At 45.2% G+C, this 22,680-nt stretch overlaps 2 protein-coding genes and 1 long non-coding RNA gene across 5 annotated transcripts in view; 2 read left to right on the top strand and 1 right to left on the bottom strand.

Annotated features, from left to right (window-relative positions):
• Nucleotides 1–20,881, bottom strand: part of LOC119461880 (cyclin-dependent kinase 8) — a 260,725-nt gene extending 239,844 nt beyond the window's left edge. For all 3 annotated transcript variants that reach the window (XM_049672776.1, XM_037723249.2, XM_037723250.2), the window contains exons 1-3: nt 20,728–20,881; nt 12,752–12,961; nt 1,005–1,080 (exon numbers count right to left, since the gene is read on the bottom strand). In XM_049672776.1, the coding sequence (XP_049528733.1) occupies nt 1,005–1,080; nt 12,752–12,879 (204 nt within the window). In that variant the 5' untranslated portion in view covers nt 12,880–12,961; nt 20,728–20,881. The remainder of the gene's footprint in view (nt 1–1,004; nt 1,081–12,751; nt 12,962–20,727) is intronic.
• The window catches only part of LOC125947643 (uncharacterized), a 221,550-nt gene that overhangs the window by 79,883 nt on the left and 118,987 nt on the right, over nt 1–22,680 (top strand). The window lies entirely within an intron of this gene.
• LOC119461878 (S-adenosylmethionine decarboxylase proenzyme-like) overlaps nt 21,369–22,680 on the top strand; it is a 110,229-nt gene continuing 108,917 nt past the window's right edge. Inside the window, exon 1 of the mRNA XM_037723248.2 lies at nt 21,369–21,622. Within this exon, the coding sequence (XP_037579176.1) occupies nt 21,507–21,622 (116 nt within the window). The 5' untranslated portion in view covers nt 21,369–21,506. The remainder of the gene's footprint in view (nt 21,623–22,680) is intronic.

The following is a 22,680-nucleotide window of genomic DNA, read 5'->3' as shown; positions in this document are numbered from 1 at the left end:
GAAGTCAGGAGCTCTGGTCTATGCCAGGAATTTCCGTCCTGGTCCACCCTGTTCCGCCAGAAAGGTGCTATCTCCTGCCAGCGCCTCATCGCTGCTCATCCGCATGCCGGACGGGATCACGTGGCACTGGCACGCCGACCATGTTCGCCCTCGCCTCGTGAGCCAGCCTGCAACCTCGGGCGCCACTTCAGAAGTCCAGCCCGCAGGGGGGTCAACGAAGCACCAGAGGCGGCAAGCGTCGCCAGTTGTGCGGCACCCGTTGGACCACTACCAAGTTCGGCAACATTTTCGAGGCCGGTCAATGCTGACCCTCCAGACAGAGCCACAGTGGCTCAGGGAGCACTCGGTGTTGCCACACCCGGATCGTCAACACCTGTGCCCAAGCGGAGTACTCGACAGTGGAGGCCGCCGGACCGTTACTCGCCTGGTTAACAGGCACTTTTTTGTTTGTTGTTTCGGGGAGCACTTCTTGTGACAAGGTCCATAACTGTGTCAGCGGGGGCTGCCCGTTTGCGGGGCGCTCCATGCTTATTTTGCACTGAAAACGCTCACTTGGGCGGCATCGAGCCCGAAGGACTCTGCAGCGCAAGTGACATGTGGCACTGCATGAGTCTCTACCTGAATATATCCATTATTCGAAAAATCTAATAGTAGATATTTGATTTGCGAATCGATTTATTTGTGTTCACTATTTCATCCAATTAAATGATAGTAGAGTATTCGCAGACTTCTACAAAAAAAATCCTTGCTGGGTGAGTTAAATGCAAAAGGGTATGCCTCTTTTTTTCGTCTGCGCTTATTTCGGATGTGTAAGCTGAATAACTTTCTTTTGCCCATGTCAATTTTTGTCATTCTTTTTTAATTCACCTCAGGACCATACAAGGAATGTGTTGTGGTGCAGCATTGCAGGGCCCCCGTTAAGGAACAGCCCTCGTAGATGTGAGTGCTTGATATCAAAACAATAAGCTGCATGCAGGCCATTGAAGAAGAAAGGCATGACTTACAGCAATCTCTCTGCAGGCTGACATGGAAATGCCCGTGCCTTCAATTTGCTTCAGCGCGTAGTCCCTATTGTCACTTCTGTAATAAGAGAAACAGTTCACAGGATCAGCAAGATGACAACATTTTAAAAATCCCCCCCCCCCCCTTAAACTCTGTTTTTTCCCTCGTTCCCTTTGTTTGTCTGGAAGTGTTGTGCTCAGGACCTTACTTCAGCTCATGGGGTCAGTCACCGCTACTGCCACTTTGCATTGGTCTACGAGTCAACGAACACATACTCAAGAGTTTCACAAAAAAACATCTGATCAGGTAAAGTCATTGTCAGGAAAGAAGCAGGTTAATGAACAGAGGCAAAAATAAAAAGACGTTTCAACATTTTTGCATGGGTATTTCCACAAACTTAGCTTTCATAACATCACCTCATTACTAGAGACCGGATTACAGGCAAATATTTGTTCCCCCACGCCAGGGCATCTACCCTTCGATGAATGAGCACGAATTATGTGTTAAGTGGCTTAGCTCCAACTTTATAGTGCCTATAAATGCCTATTTCCAACTTTTACACCTGTAAATGCCTATTTTTGCTTTGATCACCTGAAAATGCTTTTTTGAGGCATTTTTTTATTGCAACAGCAATTATATAGACATTACAAGAGAATTTTCGCCGCCGGCATTGATGTCGCCATGAGGTTCCACATAAAGTCCAGGTGCGGTAGGATGCTGTAGGTGCAAGAGAAAGCGTGGGAAAGTGAGCCGAGAAGGCTCACTAATTAGGGACAGCACGAAGGAGCTCTTCATCCCGCCAGCATTGTGACAGCGAGTGTTTGCAGTCACCGAGAGAGATCTGTTCATGTTTGCTTGGGCATGATGACACTGACCGTGCTTAGTAATTTAACTAGCAAGCAAATGTTTATTGCAATTTCCACAGCCAATAAAACTATGAGTCTGACTTCACGTAGTTGTCTAATAATTTGCTATTGCTATCAATCCATCACCTCTTTCTTTTTTCTTCGAAAGTACATTGGCTTATTATCTACACAAGACTTGGCAACATTAACAAACAGACACTGCTGCCAATGGTAGTAAATGCACATGGCAATGTGACCTAACAAATAAGTTCTTGTGTAGACAAAGGTTGCGAGGGCCTCTCACCAACTGCAGGACACTAATTGGTTAGCATAGCCAGAGAGCACCGAAAGTATCCTTGTTTGGCAGTGGGCACACAACTTCATGCTACGTTCAAGGCGGGGATTTGAGGGAGAAAGGTGCAGCATTGAGAAAGATGCACTGCCAACTGCTGCTTCAAAAGACTGCACGGCACGTGTGTTAGGTGGAAGCTTGCAAAGTTAATTGGAAGTACTGTCAACTGTAGTTATGTGGTCACCTTTTTCGGCTCCATTGCTTCTTTTGTGGTTGTGCAGATATACCTGCTAATCACCTGAACTCTCCAGTAGACCAGAAACTAACTGGGCTCCCTTACCATAAACTCTGCCTACCACACAGCTCAGCCCCGCACTGCAGTCGCTTTTTCCAACCGTATTTTGTATTTTTCATGCTTGCACCACTTGATGTGTCAGCGTAAGCAAGGAACGTTTGGCTATTGAATATACACTATACCTGCTCAATATTTCAAGATAAACATTAAAGTGTGTCGGCTGCAGTACGCGGATTGACAAAAAAGCGGCCTCTCATTTGCCCACCAAAGTCCTGTGCCCAATACGGCTGCTGCCTTTCTAATCTCACAAGTCAATTTTCTTACCATGAAAATGGGCTAAACACATTCAATACATAAAACAGCTCATTGTTTGAGAGCAGTTTAAAATGCCTATTTCGGCTTCTATAGTGGCTAAAATAAGGCTAAGTGCCTGTTTTGGCCGCCTAAAACGCAATTTCTTGTGCATAAAGATCCCCCCTTCACTGATTACATTAGACATTTAATTGATCTTGGTAATTTTGCTGGTTCAGTTTTCTTAGATTTTTACTAAAACACTCAACACTATAAACCATAGCATTCTGTTAGTCAAACTAGAATCAATTTGTATAACCAGTCCTGCACTAGCTTTGTTAAAACGTTATCTACGTAATCAAGAACTAACAGTGTATACAGGAGGTGCTCATTCTGAAAACAAACTCATTAATCAAGGAGAGCCACAAGGTTTTATATTAGGTACGGGATTGTTTTGCATGTACTATCGACCAAAAAAGTTTACAGACCACGGGATCACAGAAAACGCTAAATATCCAAGCAGCCTTTAAACATAGCCAGTAAAACCGTACATCACAATCAGGCGCGTAGCCAGGGGGGGGGGGCTGATGGGGCTTCAGCCCCCCCCCCCCCCCCCGAAATTTTTCCGTGCTGTCATGCACCGCCGTCCAAAACAACCACCGGCGCCGGGAATCATCGTGGATTTTGTCTACAATGTCTTTTTGACACTCGAAAAGACATTTCGGCGCGAAAATTTCGAACTCGGGCTGGATTTCGTGGAAACGCCCATGCACCTGGAGTCGCATAACGTAAGGAGCCCCAGCCGAGCACAAAGTTTGAAGGGATTTTTGATAGCGAGTGGGCGCGTCGCGGCATCTCGCAGCGGCACCGGAATCTACGGAGCGCATGGATTTCAATTACGAAACTTGATGGGTACAAAGTTCTCATACACTTTTGACGCGAAAAGTGCACTGACATTTCCAAAGGCGTGCTTCTGATTTTTAATTATGGAACTTTCTGGGTTTAATGTTTTTATAAACTTGGGCCAACATGCACGCACTCGAACGCGCGTGTCCAAGCCGTTCCAGAAATCGAAGCACGCGCTCGCAATCTTCCACACACACGAAAATATGCAATATCACTGTGACTGTCAGCTGGCATCTGATAATTTTCTCCAAACATTTTCAGGAAGCACGCCCAATGTAATCGATAAGCTGGACCAGGGCAGGCAAAGTAAAATAAGAGAAAACAGAAGAAGCTCAACGGCCTATTTAATTTGAGACAGTTCTTTTTTGCGGGCGGCAAGGTCTTACTCTCCATGGCGATAGGGACACTGGTCCTATGGATTTAAGCAAAGCCCCCGCTGAAAATACTGGTATTTCCAGAGCGCTTCTTCGCATGCGAGCTGATTGTGGAGATACACATCTGAAGAACCATTTGGAAAGTTGCCCCAGTAATGCCTCGTATTTAAAGCAGACGCACAAAACCAAATTATAGAAATTTGTGGGGAAATTATCGAAGAAGCAAAAGTGAACGCTGCAGGCTGCTTCTCCGTACTTGCTGACGAAACGACGGATATTGCTGGAATCGAACAGCTTACTGTTTGTGCAAGATACGTAAACAAGGATGTCAACGATATCGAAGGAAGGAAAATAAGAGGTGATAGGCAGAGAGGTTAACCAGGTTAAGTGTCCGATTGGCTACTCTGCACAGGGGGATGGGGTAAGGGCAGAAAAGATTAGAAAACAAAAAAAGATTAAAAAGAAAAGAAAAAGAAACGTATCAGTCCGCACATTCAATAGTTTTTGACTAAGTCCCGTTTCTTTTAAAAAGCGTAATAGCGCTTTTAAAGCAGTTCGTTCCGACGTCGGCTGGGACAAGGGACCAAGAATTGTGGCTTCCGTAAGAGGACGGCTGTCTACCTTGTCGAGCGTGGTGCTGAGGAAACGATATCGAAGTGGTTTTAGGTTTTAGCACAAGAATAGATGCCCTCTCTCATGGAGACTGCAGATTATATGTACATGTGTACAAACTAGAGCACTGCACGGGCTCGGGCTTACCCGAAAGCCCGGGCCGGGCCGGGTAGAGCAGTTTTTTCACGGGCTCGGGCCCAGCTCGGGCACGACGTGTGCTTTTTGACCCGGGCCCGGGCCGGGCTCGGGCTTACTGGTGGTGTGCATGTAACATGCAGCGAGTTATTCTCGGGCGTCTCAACTCTGAAAAACATGTATTTTTCGGTCTCGGGCCAGGTTCGGGCCGGGCCTCGGGCCTAAGGTAAAGGGGTGGCAGGCCGGACCGGGCGGGTAACGTAGATCATTTCCAGGCCCGGGCCGGACCCGGGTCTCGCCATAAAAGTTTTATTCGGGCTCGAGCGGGCAGCCCAACGTAAAAACAGGCCCGGGCCGGGTCCGGGCTGAAAAAATCGGCCCGTGCAGTGCTCTAGTACAAACTACTGCATATTCTAGTCGCCCTTCCAGTGCCACTGCCAGCGCAGCGAGATTTTCAAACGTGAGATTACTAAAAAAAACCACTTGCGCTTTACAATGAGGAACGCATGGTTATGCTGGCGCTTCTATACGCCCAAAGAGACATCGCCATCAACGAGTCCGAAGTTACTGAACACTTCGCTAAACCTCCCCGCCGAGTGAAGTTTATCGTTTAGATAGCGAAGCAGCAAAAATCAATGCCTGTAAAAATATCTGTTCCTTCACGTTCCTATATAAGCTCGTAATTATGAAAACGTATGACTGTTCATTAGCTTTTAAAACCACAGAAATTTTCACCGTTTATTGTAACAGTTAGCATGATGATCAAAATTATCCTGGGAATACAAAAATTACGGGGACATCAATAACCAATTTTGACAAACCTTGCTCATTGAAAGCCCGGCACACGCGGCGTTTCCCAAAAACGCACTCTGATGTTAGGTAAATCAACTTGCCGCGTCATCTGTGGCTTTCGTTTGTCCTTTTCTTTCCTTTTTAGCTACATGTATTTACTTCTTTTTTGAAACGAAGCAATAGCCTTCTTTGACTTCGGGTGCAGAATAATTGTTGCCGCTGTGCAGGCAGTTAAAATACGCATTTTCGTATTGATTTCTGCATTCTTTTTCTCTTATTCTAGCCACATGGTGCTGCCGCGATCGCAGCATGGCCCAAATGCATATCACAATTTCTGAGATCATAGTTTTGTTCTTGTCTGGATCGTCTGTCTTTATACTCGTATGCGTGAAGTTTACTATCCGTGATTGCGCAACAGGTTTATTTGTCTTGTTTGACGCATTATATACAATGACGTTTCCTTAGATACGTAGATTTATTGCAGACTTATACGTATATTTAAATATCTTGTTGCGAGGTTTTCTGTACACAAGCAGTGAACTTGGTTTCACGCGACACTTTCTTGCCGTTTACCTTGGCATTTGTATATTCCATTCTATCTTCGCATTTCTAATGTATATTTTGCGGAACTTCTGCTTTTTATATGTACTCGTTGTTGCAACTATAATTTCGGTGCAATTACAATATACGACCGGTAACATCTGCTGCTGAGCAATCCATTGCAACGAAGAACAGCGTCATTGAGGTTTTTCCCTGGCCGTTGCATATGTACAAAAATGTAAACAAGGTTGTTAAATGACAAAGATTCATCAAAATATTTGTCAACTTGTTCATTTTATGGCCTTTACGTTTTTCATACCAGCCGCATGCACTGCTTTACTGGTTTCGAACTGATATAGTTCTAAAGTTCGCGTTATATTTTCTTTACTTATTAGATAGGCCAAAAAAAAAAAATGCGGTAGCATTGATATCAGCTATTACTGCCACAATTTGTGGGACATACGAAGCTATTTTTTTAGGAAACAAACGCATAATTTACTTGTCTTGACTGTGCGTAGCGTTAAATAATTCGTTTTCTGCACCTAATATACAATGGCATTGGTAATGGCAATGCAGTTATTATTCATGTATTTGATGCCTCGACAAATTTTGTAAGGAGGAGGCCGCGTTGCAACTTGAGCCCCCCCCCCCCCCCCCCGAAAAAAATTTCTGGCTACGCCACTGATCACAATGTTGTTCGCACATACCAGTTGTGGGGTCTCGCACGTACTCTTAGGACAAAGGAACGACAACACAGCAGTGCAAACAATCCAAAGGGCATTTATTGCACCTTTCATACACTAATACACGCTAGCCAAATTACTACCCATAGAACATTCACATGGGCGCACGACAAATCAAGAAAGTCCGACTCACCGTGACCGGATAGCGAGCGAATATGTTTGGCGGCATGCTAGACACCAACATCTAATCGTTTACATGTACGGTCGCACAAATGGTGGCGCGCTCGAACAATCCGTGTTCGTCCATACTGGTGCCCTGCTCCTAGCCTCGTGAGACAGTCGCATCGCTCACCACTTCGAAGAGGAAGCGCCTTCTTCCTTTTGCGCCCAAATAACCCTGCCGTTTAGCAGCGCAACACTCGCGACATCTCTCGTAATACGCCGCAACCAGGCCGACCTTCGACGCCATAAAGCCACGCGGCAAAGCCGTATTACAGGAGATGGGAGCCATGCGGGGAAAACAACACCAGGGGAGCGTGAGAGTCGCACATCCCTACACAGTATGTATTTATTTATTTACTTACTCTCAAGGCCCGAGGGCATTACAGAGGAGTGGTGAGTACATATGAAGTCGTTGGCAATCTTTTTGAAATTAATGGTGTCACAGATAGCAGCGATGGAGGCGGGAAGGTGGTTCCAGTCGTCGGTAGTGCGCGGTATAAATGAGTAAAAGTAATAGTTGGATTTGCATCTTGGTATCCCCACCTTCATTTGGTGATCGTTGCGAGGTGAGATATAGGATGGGTGAAGGAACAACTCATTTTTAAGAACAGGATTAGTGTAGTAGATCTTATAAAAGAGGCACAAGCGCATAAACTTACGACGTACTGCGAGGTCAGGCAAATCAAGCGTCAGTTTCATTGATGATACGCTTGTGTGGCGCGAATAATTGATGAAACGGGTGGCCCTGTTCTGAAGTGATTCTAGAAGATTTGTTAGATTAGCTTGACCAGGGTCCCAAATGGAGCAGGCATATTCGAGCTTGGGACGTACCAATGTTTTATAAAGTTGTGATTTAACGGGAACAGTCGCACTGGAAAAATTACGACATATGAAACCAAGCATGTGGTTAGGGTTATTAAATATGTATTGAAGATGCACGTTCCACGAGAGATTACTAGTGATATGTATACCAAGATATTTGTAATTTTCTACAGAGGCTAATGGTGTGTTATTGAGGGTATAGTTCAAAGAAACAGGGAAAGAGGAAGTCCGTGAGACACGCATGCTTTTATATTTAATAATATTAAGGGTCATAAAAGAATCGGAACACCAAGAAGATATGGCTGATTGCAGGGCAGCATGATCAGAGGCGTTAGTGATGACGCGGTAAACTACGCAGTCATCGGCGAAAAGTTTTATATAAAAAGTAACAAACATGGGAAGGTCGTTAATAAATGTTAGAAAGAGTAGTGGACCCAGAGCAAACTGCTGATTTACTCCAGACTGCACAAAAGCAATGGAAGAGTAATGACCGTTAGCAGATACATATTGGAAGCGATTAGAAAGGAAACATTCAATCCAGCGCAAGATATGAGTATCGAGATGAAGATTATGCAACTTATCGAAAAGCAATTTGTGAGACATTGAGTCGAAAGCCTTCGTGAAGTCCAAGAATATATAATCTATGGTTAGTCCCTTGTCTACAGCCACTAAATAAATTATAAATATTTATATCTATATTTATATTTTATTTATTTTATCTTCGCTGGGTCAGAATTGCTAGTGCCACTTCTTGGTAGCTCCCACATGCTAATATATGGACTTTTTACCATCCTGCCTCCAAAGGCCTGCACCAGCAGCTGAACCTCTTCATCCGAGTGGCTCATCGTCCTGCACAAAATGCTGTGGCCTGAGCTTTCCTGTTGTTGCCAAGCTAGTGCACAGCTGCCCTCTCTGCCATGCGAGTCCCCTTCATCACACCTTGGACCCACCATGACAAACACTCAGTGGCGCACCGACGGGGGGGGATTCGGGGGTTGTAACCCCCCCCCCCCCTGAGGCCGACTTAAGCCCCCCCTATTGTTTGACCCCTTTTCTTTCCTTACGCATTTGAGCACTGCAACTAAGATGTAAGACGCGCAATCGTCTGCACACTCGCAAAAAGCGAATTTTTTTTTACAATTTCCCGTTAAGAAATCGAAATTAGTGCTGTTTAGATGGTATCGGCAAACTGTCAACCCCCCCCCTGGCAGAGATCCTGGGTGCGCTACTGCAAACACTACAGTCCCCCTTGACATGTCCATATTGGTGCATCACCCAACAGGACCCCTACGACAGCGTCTTTTCCATCTGGAAGAAATCTTTACAATTTTTCCCCATCACTTGCAACTGTTGAGCGCCTTAAGTTCACTGCTATCATAGCCAGCATGAAATACGTCTGCCCAAATACGTCAAGTGACCACTGGAAAAGAGAGGGAGGAGGTAGCAACTCCTTTCTCAGAGCAGTACTGCTTGGAGGTGCGTGCCATCTTGAAATGAAATGTCGGAATGAGTGGTGCAAAAGGTTAGGACAGGAAAAAAGAGCATCGTACTCGCACGTCACCACCATCATACTTTGCTAAACTACATTTCTTCTACAATGGGCCCTTTTATATTTTTTCTTCCAAGCATCAAACCTCAGGACTTGGTGCGTTTAATTGCATCTGCTTTGTGCCACGCAAGGTTCATTGGATCCTGCCTGAGGAAAGGTGTAGTACCCTAAGACGTTCTCGCTCTTGTTTGGTTTAGCGCGACCATCTCTCGGTCATATGAAGCGCATCTGCAAAATTCTCCGCTCCAAGTTTTGGAGACAAGTGCACCTTTACCAGAACTGCTTGCACGTCATCATTCAGTCACATTTCCTACCATAAATGGTTGACTCACAGTTGCAAAACTTTCTTCAAATGGCAGCGGACACTACCGAGTTTTGATGCTGCAGTTTTCTGCTGCGGCGACCAAGGAATGCATACAAGTCCCCTGAAATTTCTGACAAACTGCTTCTCCTCAGAAATGGCTTCGTCCCCGAAGGTGTAGCTTCAGTCCTCAGGAAAAGACTGAAGTTCAGCTTGGATCCCAGAATCCCTGGCCATGATAAGCTCCTTGCCCTGAACCGCAAGGTTCTGATGAAAGCAGAAGAGGATCGCAAATGCAGTCTCATTGAAGGTGCTGATTCAAAAAAACTATGTCCCCACTGCTGTCAAGGCGTCAAGGTAAAAAGCAGCACAGTGGCCAGCTCAATTTGGTGAAACTAGCAAACTCCATCAGTAAGTCAAAAGGTGTGAACCTATAAGTGTTTCTTACTGGGAAGATGCATAAATTAGAGATGACTTTTAGATCCATTGTAACTGAGAACAGTACATTCAACTACGGGTAAGCCATTTTCTTCAAACCCACCAAAATATGCTACTGTACGACGATCCGTTTGCCCTTAACAGTTCGTTTCAAGTCACCAACTTCTTGAAAAGCATTGGTAATGCCTTTTCTATAGATTTATTTTATTCTGTGCCTCACAAAGAACTTTTGTCGTAGGTTAAAGATTGAATTGAGAACAAATGTTGCATTTAGGGGCAGTGAATATTCAAAACTTGAAATATTCAATGCGGATTGGTTAGCACTCGACTCGATTCGAAAGACACGTTTACTATTCGAAATAATCCAACCCCCAAAAACTGCTATTGTTGGCTTTTTTAAGTCAGCTTTGCCGCAGTAGAGCCGTGTTATGCGGCGAAGCATACAGACTGTATTGCGGTGAAGCATATCAAAAGTAAGAAGCGGGCACTGTCACGGGGCCGCTGCTAGTGCTTATGGCTACCTGACACACTGTGCTGCCTGGACAACACCAGCCGTCAGGTGGAAACCTCTGTGTCTGCTACTATCTGGCTAAGTGCTTAAAAATTCCGTTTCCAAACAACTAAATTTGACCAAGGAGAAAGCTTGGCAATGTTTTTAGACCGTCGTTCTAGAGTAGTTGAGTACCACCAGGAGATGCTTCAGTTTCAGTTCACTCTGGGTGCGACGATGACGAGCCAAGAAAGGCAAGGACACGCTTTTATTCATAAACAAACTCTGGTTTTCGTTTCGGCAGCCTTTTTTGTTTTTGCCAGGTTTTGCTCTACGACATTTGCCGCTGCTTGGACGCACCTTCACTGAGTGCTCTGCCTGCGGGTCAGTCATTTTATCAAGCGTGTAGAAGCATTACTTAGAAAATCCAATGGCTATAGCAGCCTGGTAAATACTGCCCTGTGATCGTCGCTGCAACCGGTATCGTCAGTAACGGCGCAGCTAGCATAATTAGAAAATGAAGTGCTGAAAATGTTTGAAAACTTGCGAGCTGTCAACGGCATTTCTTTGTCAAAACTCGAGGTTCAGTTGAAGTGGTACGTAGTTAGAAGTTCTCATTTTTTTTTCAACAGGATGGGGAAATGGCCATATCGCCGACATATTACGGCTCTGCATTATCTCTATCTGTATTCAAGGAACTAAGGTGGGCTAGTTGGTTACGAGTATTATGTATGTATGTCACTTAGTCCCGTATAAATTTGCGCCGTAAAACCATGTTTCATAATACCGCATGTGTATTCGTGTACTGCATATGTGCATGCGTGTACTGAAATAGTTATTATTGCCTGAGTCAATGTTAGAGAAAGAAATATCTTGGGGAATCATTCCGTGTCATTCCAGTTTTGGAAGTGGAAGCCATGCCTCTGATGCTTGTGCACAGCTGACTCAGCAAGGGATCCTGCAAGGCAGTAGTTACATGAGTTTACCTTTAACGCTTGAATTTGAGCAGCCAACGGCTGATCAGCCGACCATGGTTTAGCTAGGCGCCTGCAATCGGGTAGTCTTCGAGTGTGACAAAGCTGGACTGCAAGCGCATCAATAGGCAATAGGTGAAGCGCTGGCAGCGGCTGTGCTTCCCCGAACCGGAAACAGCTAGCACACGGTGCATCCCTGAATCCCTCGCTCTTTTACGGGTGCCGCCAGTGTTCACGTAGCAGCTGGACGCGATGCACACGGCAGTTGCGAATCCCAAACTACTGCGAAAGCAAGCGCAGATTTCTATTTCAGCGCGCCTAACGATTGAGACACTAGACGTTTTGTTTTTCACAGCCTACTTTCTACAGCGTCGATTTTTTATCGCAAGTGGCAAATTTGGTTACCCGGACTACAAAAATATATTAGTTTTTTTTAAGGCAGTCCAGATATAGCGACGATTGGTTATAACGATCGATTTTTCGTTCTTCTCCATATCGTTATAAGTGGACTGCACTGTACAATGTTAAATAACTGCAGTTATGATGCTGTCAAGCAAATGTGTTCTGATACTGTCAAGCAAAAGCACAAAGCAAAATTTCCTGCACATTATTTGCTGTGCAATAAACATGGTTTGTTTTTTTCGTAGCTCGTACCAAAAATAGCATTTTTGCAAAATCAATAGTATTTGTATTCGAAAAACATTTTAAAAAATTCTATTCAATTTGGCTTGCTTTATTCGAATTCGTTTCGAAATTGAAAAGTGAGTATTTGCACTACCATACCGCAAAATCCAGAGCAAGCACCCCCCCCCCCCCCCCCCTCTATGGTGAAAGATAATCTGAGAGGTTGGGTGGGTAGGGGGGGGGGGGCTCGCTCGGTCACAGACTGAAATTTAAGGGCTGTCAGCCCTGGATCCGGCGGCCAGCGAGCTAGGCCTATACCGTCTCCCAGTGGTCGCCTGCTCTCCCAGCCTGATCACTTCTCAGTCCAAAGCCCCTCGTGCTTTTGGCACCTCTTCAATGGCTAACCCAACCCACAGAGAACGTCCGTTTCTTGCAAAGCCTTCTCACACAATCCAGTAGACAATGTGAAAAGGATAACATTGTGGACAAAAAACAAATGGGAACCCCTTTTGTGCTAGCAAGTACGAAAGGTGTGTTCCCACAGCACGGTCGCAGTGAGCATACCCATCTTTCCGACGAGCCTTGTAGACGTGTCCATATGTTCCCCGGCCAACCTTGCAGCCCTCAAACTCAAAAATGTCCTCCACCTTGGCACGCACACTAGCCGTCTTAACCTTGAAGTCGTAATCCATGGCTCACACACCCAGCAGCAGCAGGGGAAGCTGTGGCACTCCCCCTCCCACTGCCACTGGCTGACGACCACAAGCACAGCACCTGAAAATCAAAGTTCAACATGATGATTTGCGAGTCGGAACTTGCTAGAACTCCTTTTGAAAAATTCCCAAAGCAATGCAGCCAGCATAAAGCTAGAATGCCTGTGTGTAAGGTAACATTTTGCATTAAGTGTCACATTTGAAACTACTTCGGTTGCACTGACTAGTGCATTACCATTATGAGAGAGAGTGTGAAAAATAGAAGAGGTGCTTGCTCAATAAAGGAGAAAAAGTTAGCCTGTACAACATCAGCCAACAGAGTGAATCAAAAGCCAACAGAGTGAATAAAAGCTCCAGAGTTTGTTCACAGAAAACACTGCTACAAGAAAGTAGCCAAGCAATAAAATGTTACCGAGACAGACAACAATAGGGGTGAAATGTTACGCCAACGTTGGCTGGGCTCAAACAAAAACCCTTGACTTGTCAGCCTTATGTGCTTGCATGAAAATCTTGCTCTTTTGCTCTCCTAAAAGCAGTTCTTAGTGCCTGTCCTGTGTGCTTCAGTTTTTGGTTTGCAAACTGCACAAAGAACAAGCAAAGAGACAGCAAGACAATCACAATCCTTATTTGCCCCTTGTGCTTGCAAGCCATGAAAAACAAACTAGCCAACAATGGATACTGACTAGCCCTTTTGTGAGGTCAACTAATGTGCTTGTTTCCATCAAGTCATTTCACAGTTGCTATGCATTATCGTGCATCTCACATTCACTAACCAAAACAGCCATCCAGTTTCACTGCCACTTAAAGCCAGTAATTCACAAGTAACTTATGAAAACGGAAAAACTGTGCTGGAAGGTTCTGCAAAAGTGCAAATATAATTTTAAAAAGTGCCTTTGTCTACTTTCATCAATATTTACGAACCTTCCAAAGTTGGGAACCCCTTTCCCTTTCCTTTCACCGCATAATAAGTATTCACATGGTAATGATAATGCACACATGTTCATGGTGCTCCCTACTTGTCATACCGTGCCTAATTTGCATGCATAATATTCCTCATGTGGGAACTTGCTCAAATAGTACTAGTGTTGGGTTATTTTCCAGCTTGAAAGGCTTAGCTTATGCAGAATTCTGCCTTCTGGGTATCTGTTAAATACCACCTTATGTAATATATATCCCACATCACAACAGAAAGCAGTAAACCACCATGTCAGACACATTTAGCATTCCTAGAAAAATTCCTCCTGCTAGTTAGTTCACGTAAATCATGTAAAAGAAGAGAAATCAGCAATAGTTAACAACATTAGGGAAAGAATGTGTGAATGCCACTTTATAAATCAGGTCTGTTGTTTCTAGCTTCTTCGAATTTCAAGGGACCTGGATTGTGCTGTGATTCTACCTATCCAACAATGGCCAGTGGTGGAAATTTGAGGTTGTTCCAAGCATAAAGCCACATTTATTGAAAGCAGTGAAAATACTGCCAAAATAATAAATAAAAAACCAGTTTATATGAAGGACCCCATACCACTATTACCACCTCTACCTTTCACCTGCATTCTAGAGAATGCATTACATGTATATTCTCCTCAGAGGGCAGCGGATGACATGTTCGGATGATCTGCACTGCCAGTTTGCCTATGTGATCTTTCATATGAAAATTGACTAGCATTGCATGAATACAAGGGGAACAACGTAGACTAAACAACACCCATCTCTACAAGCTTAAATGTTGAAATGAACTCTGTGATTTTACATGGAAAAGCCATAGTTCTTATGAGGCATGCCGTAGTGGGGGACTCCGGATTAATTTTGACCCCCTGGGCCTCTTTAATATGCACCCAATGCCCAATACATGTGCGTTATTGCATTTCGCCCCCTCTGAATCATGGCCACCTCCACCAAAGCCACTAGGTCACCACGGCGGGTATCTATAAAAGCTTTGAAAGCACAAACCTAAAATAGAAAAATAAATTTTGCAGCCTTCATAAGTGCAAATTGTAAGAGTTTCCACTCAGAATTGAGCTGTAGTGGTCATTGTCAGAGTTCCGTTTTTTTGGCTGTAAGCGACTTACTCCACTATCGTCCTGTTTTGCTATGGCAATCGCTTGCCAAGGTTGCCCATGAGCACGGCAGCACAACAACGACTATGTGACACCGACGTAGTGACCATAGAATGACGTCAATGGAACGTCAAAAGTGGTATGACCACAGAGCAAGAATTACTGAGGAGGCGAAACTGCGCTCGCTCGGGCGTACCAATATAGTTAGTTAAATTGGATTTGCCGCAAAGGCGGCTACGGCTATGCTGCGCCAGACACAGGGTGATAAAATTTCCTTCGAAATGGAGCATACACTGGAGTAATTAAAGCTTGCTTAAAAACCCTGTTTCAACACGGAAACTTATCACGTGAGTCAGAGATACCAGTGCGTCATCTCCTAACAGCAACATCGGGTGAAGTGGAGTGTTTGACTTATACAATGCTCGGAAGTATTTTTTCCTAAGCATTTCGAGACGCGGACATGTGATTAAAATGTGTATTACTGTTAACGGTTCATGGCATTTATCACATGTTGGTTGTTCCTCCTCTGCCAAAAGGTAATTATGTGTCATGTTCGTGTGGCCTATCCGAATATTATTACTTCGATGAAACGTTCTTGATAATAGCATGTCTTCCACTCCCCAAGGACAAGTTTAATAAGTTTGTTATCTTTCAGTTTCCATTCGCGCTACAAGTTAGAAAGGAGTGCCTTGCGAACAGCTTGGATCCCGTCCCTAGCATTAACTTTTGAAGTATTTATATTTTTTTGCCGTTGTTGCACATTCATCCGCCTTTTCATTTCCGGAGATCCCAGCATGGCTTGGCGCCCATCAGAAACGAATAGTCTGGCCTTCTCTTAGATGTGCTAGTGTGTTTAGGATATTGCCGATGATGGGTTCGTATTGTAATTTTTTCATTAATTTCATCGACGCCTCGATCGGCTGAAAAGTGTTCTTCTAGTTTGGCAGTTTCTGTGAAAAGCATCCAGTCTGCCAGTTGGAAGTTCCAACGACGCGGCCTGCAGGTGATGATGGGTAAAGTTGATGACAGTTTAATTATCGCCGGTAAGTTGTCACTGCCGTATGGATTGTCCAACATTTCCTAGTTAAAATCAATAAAAAGAGAAGGTGAGCATAAAGATAAATCAAGACAGCTAAAATTACGTGATGTAGGTGAAAAGTAAGTAGGTGCTCCTGAGTTTAAAAAACACATGTTGTTAGATAAAATGAAATCTTCTATGAGTTGTCCTCTTTGGTCAGTCTTGTCACTTTCAAAGAGTACAATGAGCATTAGAATCTCCTATAAACGGGTCTGGTAGCTGTTCGATGAGCTTTTCAAGTTCTTTAAGAGATATACTTTCGTGGGGTGGAATGTTATCGAACAAACTGTTAAAGTTTTAAAATAGAGAATAGTGACAGCAACCGCTTCGAATGGAGTATTCAGTTTAACTTCTCGGGTGCCGCCTTTCACGAACATCATGAAAGGCGCAGACACCAGCCTGCAGAAACCTGCAGACGCCAGCCATACACCGCCACTATAATCTAATATATATACCCAAGGTAGGATATAATACACAGGGTTAACCCCTGCCGCCAGGAAAGTTGGAAGTAAACGGAAGGAGAAGACAGGAAAGATTAAAAGTGAGAGAGAAAGACGAAGATTGGCGAGAAGGATAGAAAAAGGCAACTACCGATTTCCCCCGGGTGGGTCAGTCCGGGGGTGCTGTCTAGGTGAAGCGAAGGCCAAAGAGGTGTGTTGCCTCCGCCGGGGAGCCATAAAGGTCCAAAAACCCGGCTTCGGCTCAACCTCCAGGATCCCCTTTTCCCCGGACACGGCTAAGCCACGTACGGTTAAACGCGGGAGGGGCCAACCCTCATGTGCTCGGGTCCGCGGTGTCGCAACACACCGAACGCCTGCTTACGCAGACGCCCCTGCGGGGGCGTACCAATATAGTCGCAGCATCGCGCATGATGCTGAAGCACCCCCTGCCATGAGTCAGCTCGCCGAGAAGGCAAAACAAGCATGGCGCTCTCTCCGAAAAGGCTCCCCAGTTCAAGGCCATTCGGTGGCGATTCACCATTAGCGCTTTACGCACGAATGGGATTGTTTCTTGCACCTCTTCGCCAGCTCCAAATGCTTTGAAAAATTAACGAAAAAAATGTGTCACTTACAGAGAAATTATCTGCGTGATGTTTTTAGAATGCCAAATCTATATTGCATGTTTTTTTGAAAACGTGAGATCGATAAGTTAGGTATGATTTGTTCCAGCGAATGACGGCACTTACCCTCTATGCTATTAGTTCATATTTAGATTGTTCATCTAACTTCTCCCCGCCGTACTTTAGATGATTGAAAGCATCGTTAATGATCATTGTTGGGAACTGCTAACTCCTGCGATAGTATCGCTTCAGGTGTCTGACGATCCGTAGGACGCTAGTAAAAAATAAAGTGTGCGGAATGCACTTTGCCTAATTCTGTATCCTGTGGACGAGTGAATGTGAGAGAGTGAACTGTGGTAGCGTCGGCAGACGTCGTCTGCTCTGGGATTACTACTAGTAGCTTATTTCAAGTGCAGTATGACATGTAATTAGGACAGTATTCATTAACAGCTGCTGCTAAAATATTCGCCACTTCTATTGTCGCGGGAAATTCGGCGTCGGCACAGGCATCCGCGGCCCAAAAAAATCATCCCTAACCACCCCGACCTACACGGTGCAGAGGCGTTAATGAACTAATTTATTTCTCAAAGTAAAATGCATCAGAAAAATCGTAAAGTACGACTTAACCACAACCTACAGATGTGATAGCGTCGAATTGTAATTTGAACACACGAGAAAACATAATTCTCTTACGCAGAAACTCACACACAAACCCCTTTTCCAGCATTTCTACAATTCATACAACGGCGGGCCGCGATTTGTTCCTTGCTTAGTCTTGTGAAGCAAGTAAACTACTGCACGAGTACTTCTAGGAGGCTTTACATATCAGAAAAAGATGCACAAACTGTGTTATTGACACGCCTGTCTGCCTGTTGGAAGCGAGATTCGGTTTTTCAATTCTTTTTCTTTGCCATGGTGAACCTGTACGCATGCACATCATTCTCCTGCTTGGCTCGGGAAACCCAATCAATCATTTCAAGGAAGGCCTTTTCAGTGGTTAAGTGCAACTTGAAAGAAATTTAGAGACACACATGAAGCCTACTCTCTGATAGCAGGTAGTACTAGTACTACTGGTAGATAATAGTTTCACAGAGCAGCCTCAGTGTAAAATTTTACATTTGAAATACAAGCGTGTGCGTCACAGAATATTTACAAATGTAGACGGTTTTAATAGGAAAGCTTTTAGAAAAAATAGAAAATACAGCGCTACTAGAACTTGCCTCAACGGGCAAGAATGCACAGCCTCGGAGATTAGGCAGTGCCCTCGGCAAACTAAAATATTACGAAGCTGACATCTGCTAACCACGAGCTGCAGGTGTCAACTGCTTTGGCGCTAATTAAAGGCTGCTAATAAGAAAATTACAGTTAGCAGCCTTGCTGCTGCAGTGTATACTAGTTATTTATTGACAATTTAGCAATTTCCTTGCAGCCCTTTACTACTGCTTTGCACACAAGCTTTGCCCAGAGGGTGCCACTAACAGCAAAGCCGTCTGCTGTCAGAATGTAACAGCCCAGTGGCTTCCTTCAGCTTGTACTATGCCTTTCTTTAATGGCGTCTACGTAGCTCACTTTTTATGGGATCGAACCAGAGCACCTTGATTGGTTGAAACATCTCAAGGAGCTTTCACTACACAAATGATACTTTGTTGCTTTTATATTGTAAATCAGTTGGCTTAAATGTTTAAACTTAATATAATGAAGTCGCATCTGACATAAAAAGGATATATTAGTTAAGAGTAACGGTTAAAGATCTCATTATATTTGTGTTCATTATACCGAGGCCCAAAGGTGCAACTGACTGTTGCTGTGTTCCGCAACTGTCTGGACCTGCTCATTTTAACCCATGAAACACCAGAAATAACACGCTTTCTCCAAGGTCTCACTTCCACCATGCCTACTCGTTATACGAGTCGTGAGAAAATAAATCACTGCTTCCATCTTGAAACTGCAGCGCGCACACAAGAAACGAGGGCAATAAGGCAAAGGTGACAGGCACTGTTTCCATTTGCTTCAGCATATTCCAAGTTGGTCAAGTGAATTTTCTCCCCCCACCTGAATGCGATCAGATCGTGGTTTTGGCACGTAAGACCCCTGAATATTTAATGCGTGGGTGTCAGCTTTCAGTGCAACTATGCGCAAAGGTCAACATGTAGACACGACAAAGTGCTACCAACTAAACACAGGCACATGAATTTGTTGGGGGCAGGCCGAGAGAGCACAGCAACAACATGCCTCTGCAGTGTTGCATAGGCATCTTGATAAACCCACAAATACTGCGAGCCTTCAAGATTGACTGCACAAATGATAATTGTGTCAGCATTTCTTCCGAAAGCATTTCACAAAGAGAAACGCAGTTTTGTGACCAATTTGATAAATGCGCAATGAAATGCCTCAAGTGCCCTCTATTTTGCCTCTTGGTCTTTCGTTGATGTCATCTCAGTATAAGTTGCAAAACATGAGAATAAAAGAATGTCCTTTCAAATAAAAAAACTATCTTGTGTAGCAATGTAATCAGATGTAGGTGCTCAAAGGGAACATGCTTGACTTCGAGGGACGAGGCAGGTGAGGTGCACTCGTCATCATGTTTGGAAAACCAATGCAACCTGCCGCTTTGCTGATTCTCGGACACGTTGGTGCAGCGACACTTTAGTTCATTTAACCGGCGAAAACCTGCCACATATGATAGTTTCCAGATGCACACTACAGCTGTTCCGAGTGATTGTGGCCGATTCTAGTAAATGGCGTACCTTTAGACACAGCGTTATTACAATCTCAGGTGCGCTCCTGAGGCCTCCATTTCCCGGTTACATGTACTGGAGTGTAAAAAAGCTAATCTATCGTCGCGATGAAAAAATGCACCCAGCAGCGAAGAAAGCACCCCAGAACTTGTATAACACCAGTCGGAACCTTGCCCTCAAGCTGTGCAGTGAACAAAGCGCAAACGTGAGAGCCCTCAATGCAACGGAGGGCTACCTTTCTTGTCAAACACATTTTCACTTGGAAGACGTAACAGTTTTCAGCACCTTAGTGACTCAAGACCGAAGATCACAGGAAGGTGAAGCGATTTACAGTGGTCGATCAAGGGGTTTCGCTGGAACCAACGTCTTGACAAGTGGAATTGAGACTAGCGCTAAAAAGACGTAGTCCGAGAAGCACTAGTGTCGTGTGTGTGGCATTGGCTCCAGCGACAAAACTTGTATTAGCGATCAAGGCGGCCGACAACAAACCATGCCCGTCCAATGGAACCTGCAACTTCTCAGCGTTGAAATTTGTCAATAAAATGGTTTATGCAGATTTCCGCGTGAGGCTTCCTCGCCATCAGCCCCAGCAAACAATTTTGACGTCTCCGGCAATGACAGAGTGCCAAGCCAAAGTACAATATAAATGGAGAATTGGCTCGAAGACAATATATTGCCACCTGTAAAAATGAAATGGAGAAAGACACCGAGGCGCATGGTGTCACGAAGGGTTTGAAGCCATTCAAGGCAGCCCGAGTACAACCCCAATAGTACAGTGCCTAGAATATACTTAAATTCTAGGCACTGTACCAATAGGACGCCACCAGCGAGGGCCGGTGATGCCGACTGTGCATTTCTTCACAGTGCACGGCGAGCGCACGGGCGTTTGCTCACCTCGGAAATCGCCGGAGCGCCTGCTCCGCAGCACGCGATCACTTCACCGGCAGTATTCGCTTTCACGAGCACGCACCGAAGCACCAGACTGAACACCGGCCGGTCAATCACCGGATTGTGCGCCGAATCTGCGGGAAAAGCTGTATTACAGTGAACTTCAACTCAAAAGCTGTAATGACAGTGTTGGACGCGCGTAATCATAGGGGGCGCCGGCTACGAGTGTCAAAACGAACGAGTGGCAGTGGCTCACACAATCTAAAAAAATTGCCATGCAAAGAAAAAATAGGACTTATTTAACATTTTTAACAAGAACACCGATGTATGTTAACCCTGGTAACTAGTTAGCGTTCCTTAGCGCGAATAGGTGGTGTCCAAAACCTATGATGATGATGTCTCAACCAGCAAAAAGCATAGCCTTTAAGATCTGAAGTTAGACACCACCTGTATCATTTACACCATCTACTTATTGCTTGCATATCTGAACTTAAATTAAAAAATTAACTTAGTGATGCTCTAAAAGAGGTCATTTTGCAATCTACAAAGCCTCTGCGACTCGCGAGTGTTTTTCCGTAGGATGTGACGCAACCGATCAACTTCCGGCGATCAGTCGTCTGCTCTGTGTGTTGTTGCTGCCCGCACAGCAACCGGCATTCGAGCTTGCGCACTCGGATCGTTAGGACGTCCAGCACCGCCGTCGTTCCATCGGCCGTTCCAACCTGCGGCCTCAGCGGTAGCGTGGGCTCCCGTCCTGAGACCGTCGCACGCTTCAAGCTGTCGAAATGGATGTGCAAAACAATTACTCTGACTTTTTTGAAGGAACTGAGAAATTACTAGAGGTGTGGTTCAGCCGCAGCGACGGAAAGGATGATAACTGCGACCTCCGCAGGATCTCCAGGTAAGCCGTTTCTGTGCACTTGAAGCTTTCTTGTTGCGTGTTTTAGGCAGATCACATGGCAGATGTACCACTTTAATCTCGGCAGTAAAGGGGACTCGCTTGAGGCGCACCGAGTGCGTGGATGCATAGGCCTACGCCACTACTCTGAAGCCATGCAGTGAAGGAGTCGGCAGGCCCCCCATTCATTGGCGTTATACCAGCTGCAAGGCTGAGGAGCGAGTACCTTTTGTGTGCGCCGCCTTTTTGTAATTATTGACGCTCTGTGGTGTGCGGTTGATAGCGGACAAGACTTCCGGTGCGCGAACCTGCGGGCACATTGATTGCATGGTCAGCGCATGCAGCTACGGACCCGTCCGGCTTTGTTCGCGTTTCAATGATCGTAGCCTAGCCACGTGCAAGGTTATTTCCGAGTCATCGTTCTTATCGTCTGCGAGAGCCACACGGCCGTCTGAACGGCTCCACATGCTCTCGGCGGCGTTCCCTTACCGGCCAAAGTCGAATCGAACCCGGAACTCGTGACAGGCGTGTTGCTTCGACACGGCCAATCACCGACCGAACCGGTGATGACGTCATGCGTGGCTCTTATCGCTCACCCTACTGGGTCTGCAAATCATACTGAAGAGATCAATGTGACCAGATCAGCTGTACCTAAAATGCCCGCCCTTGCTACTCGTCTGGATGCACACGGCCCAGTTTGCGTGCTTCGTGCACGCTTGGAGACAGCGCCGTTCGATAGGCAGCAATCGCGCAGAGTGGCCTTATATACTTGTACTGATTAGGGCTATCGGCGCTTTATTCTCGGAGCCGATAAGGAACGGCCCTCCATTGTCGCGCACACTGCGTTGGCGAGCCTCCGTACGTATAGGAAGGCCCATAACCTGAATGCAACCATATGATGAGCATTGCTCACTTGGGTTGACCACGTGACACGAAGCGCGGATATCAGCCTGTCTTCCCGTGGGTGCGTGCATGATGATGATTTAATGGCATCCCCATTGAAACGGGGCGGTGGCAAATAGTCACCTAGCCTGCTTGATTTAATCAGACATGTTCCTTAC

Source organism: Dermacentor silvarum, chromosome 8 (genome assembly GCF_013339745.2).
Source record: "Dermacentor silvarum isolate Dsil-2018 chromosome 8, BIME_Dsil_1.4, whole genome shotgun sequence".
Classification (NCBI taxonomy): domain Eukaryota; kingdom Metazoa; phylum Arthropoda; class Arachnida; order Ixodida; family Ixodidae; genus Dermacentor; species Dermacentor silvarum.
The sequence above is the reverse complement of the archived record's forward strand: the minus strand, read 5'-3'. Positions and strand labels throughout refer to the sequence as shown.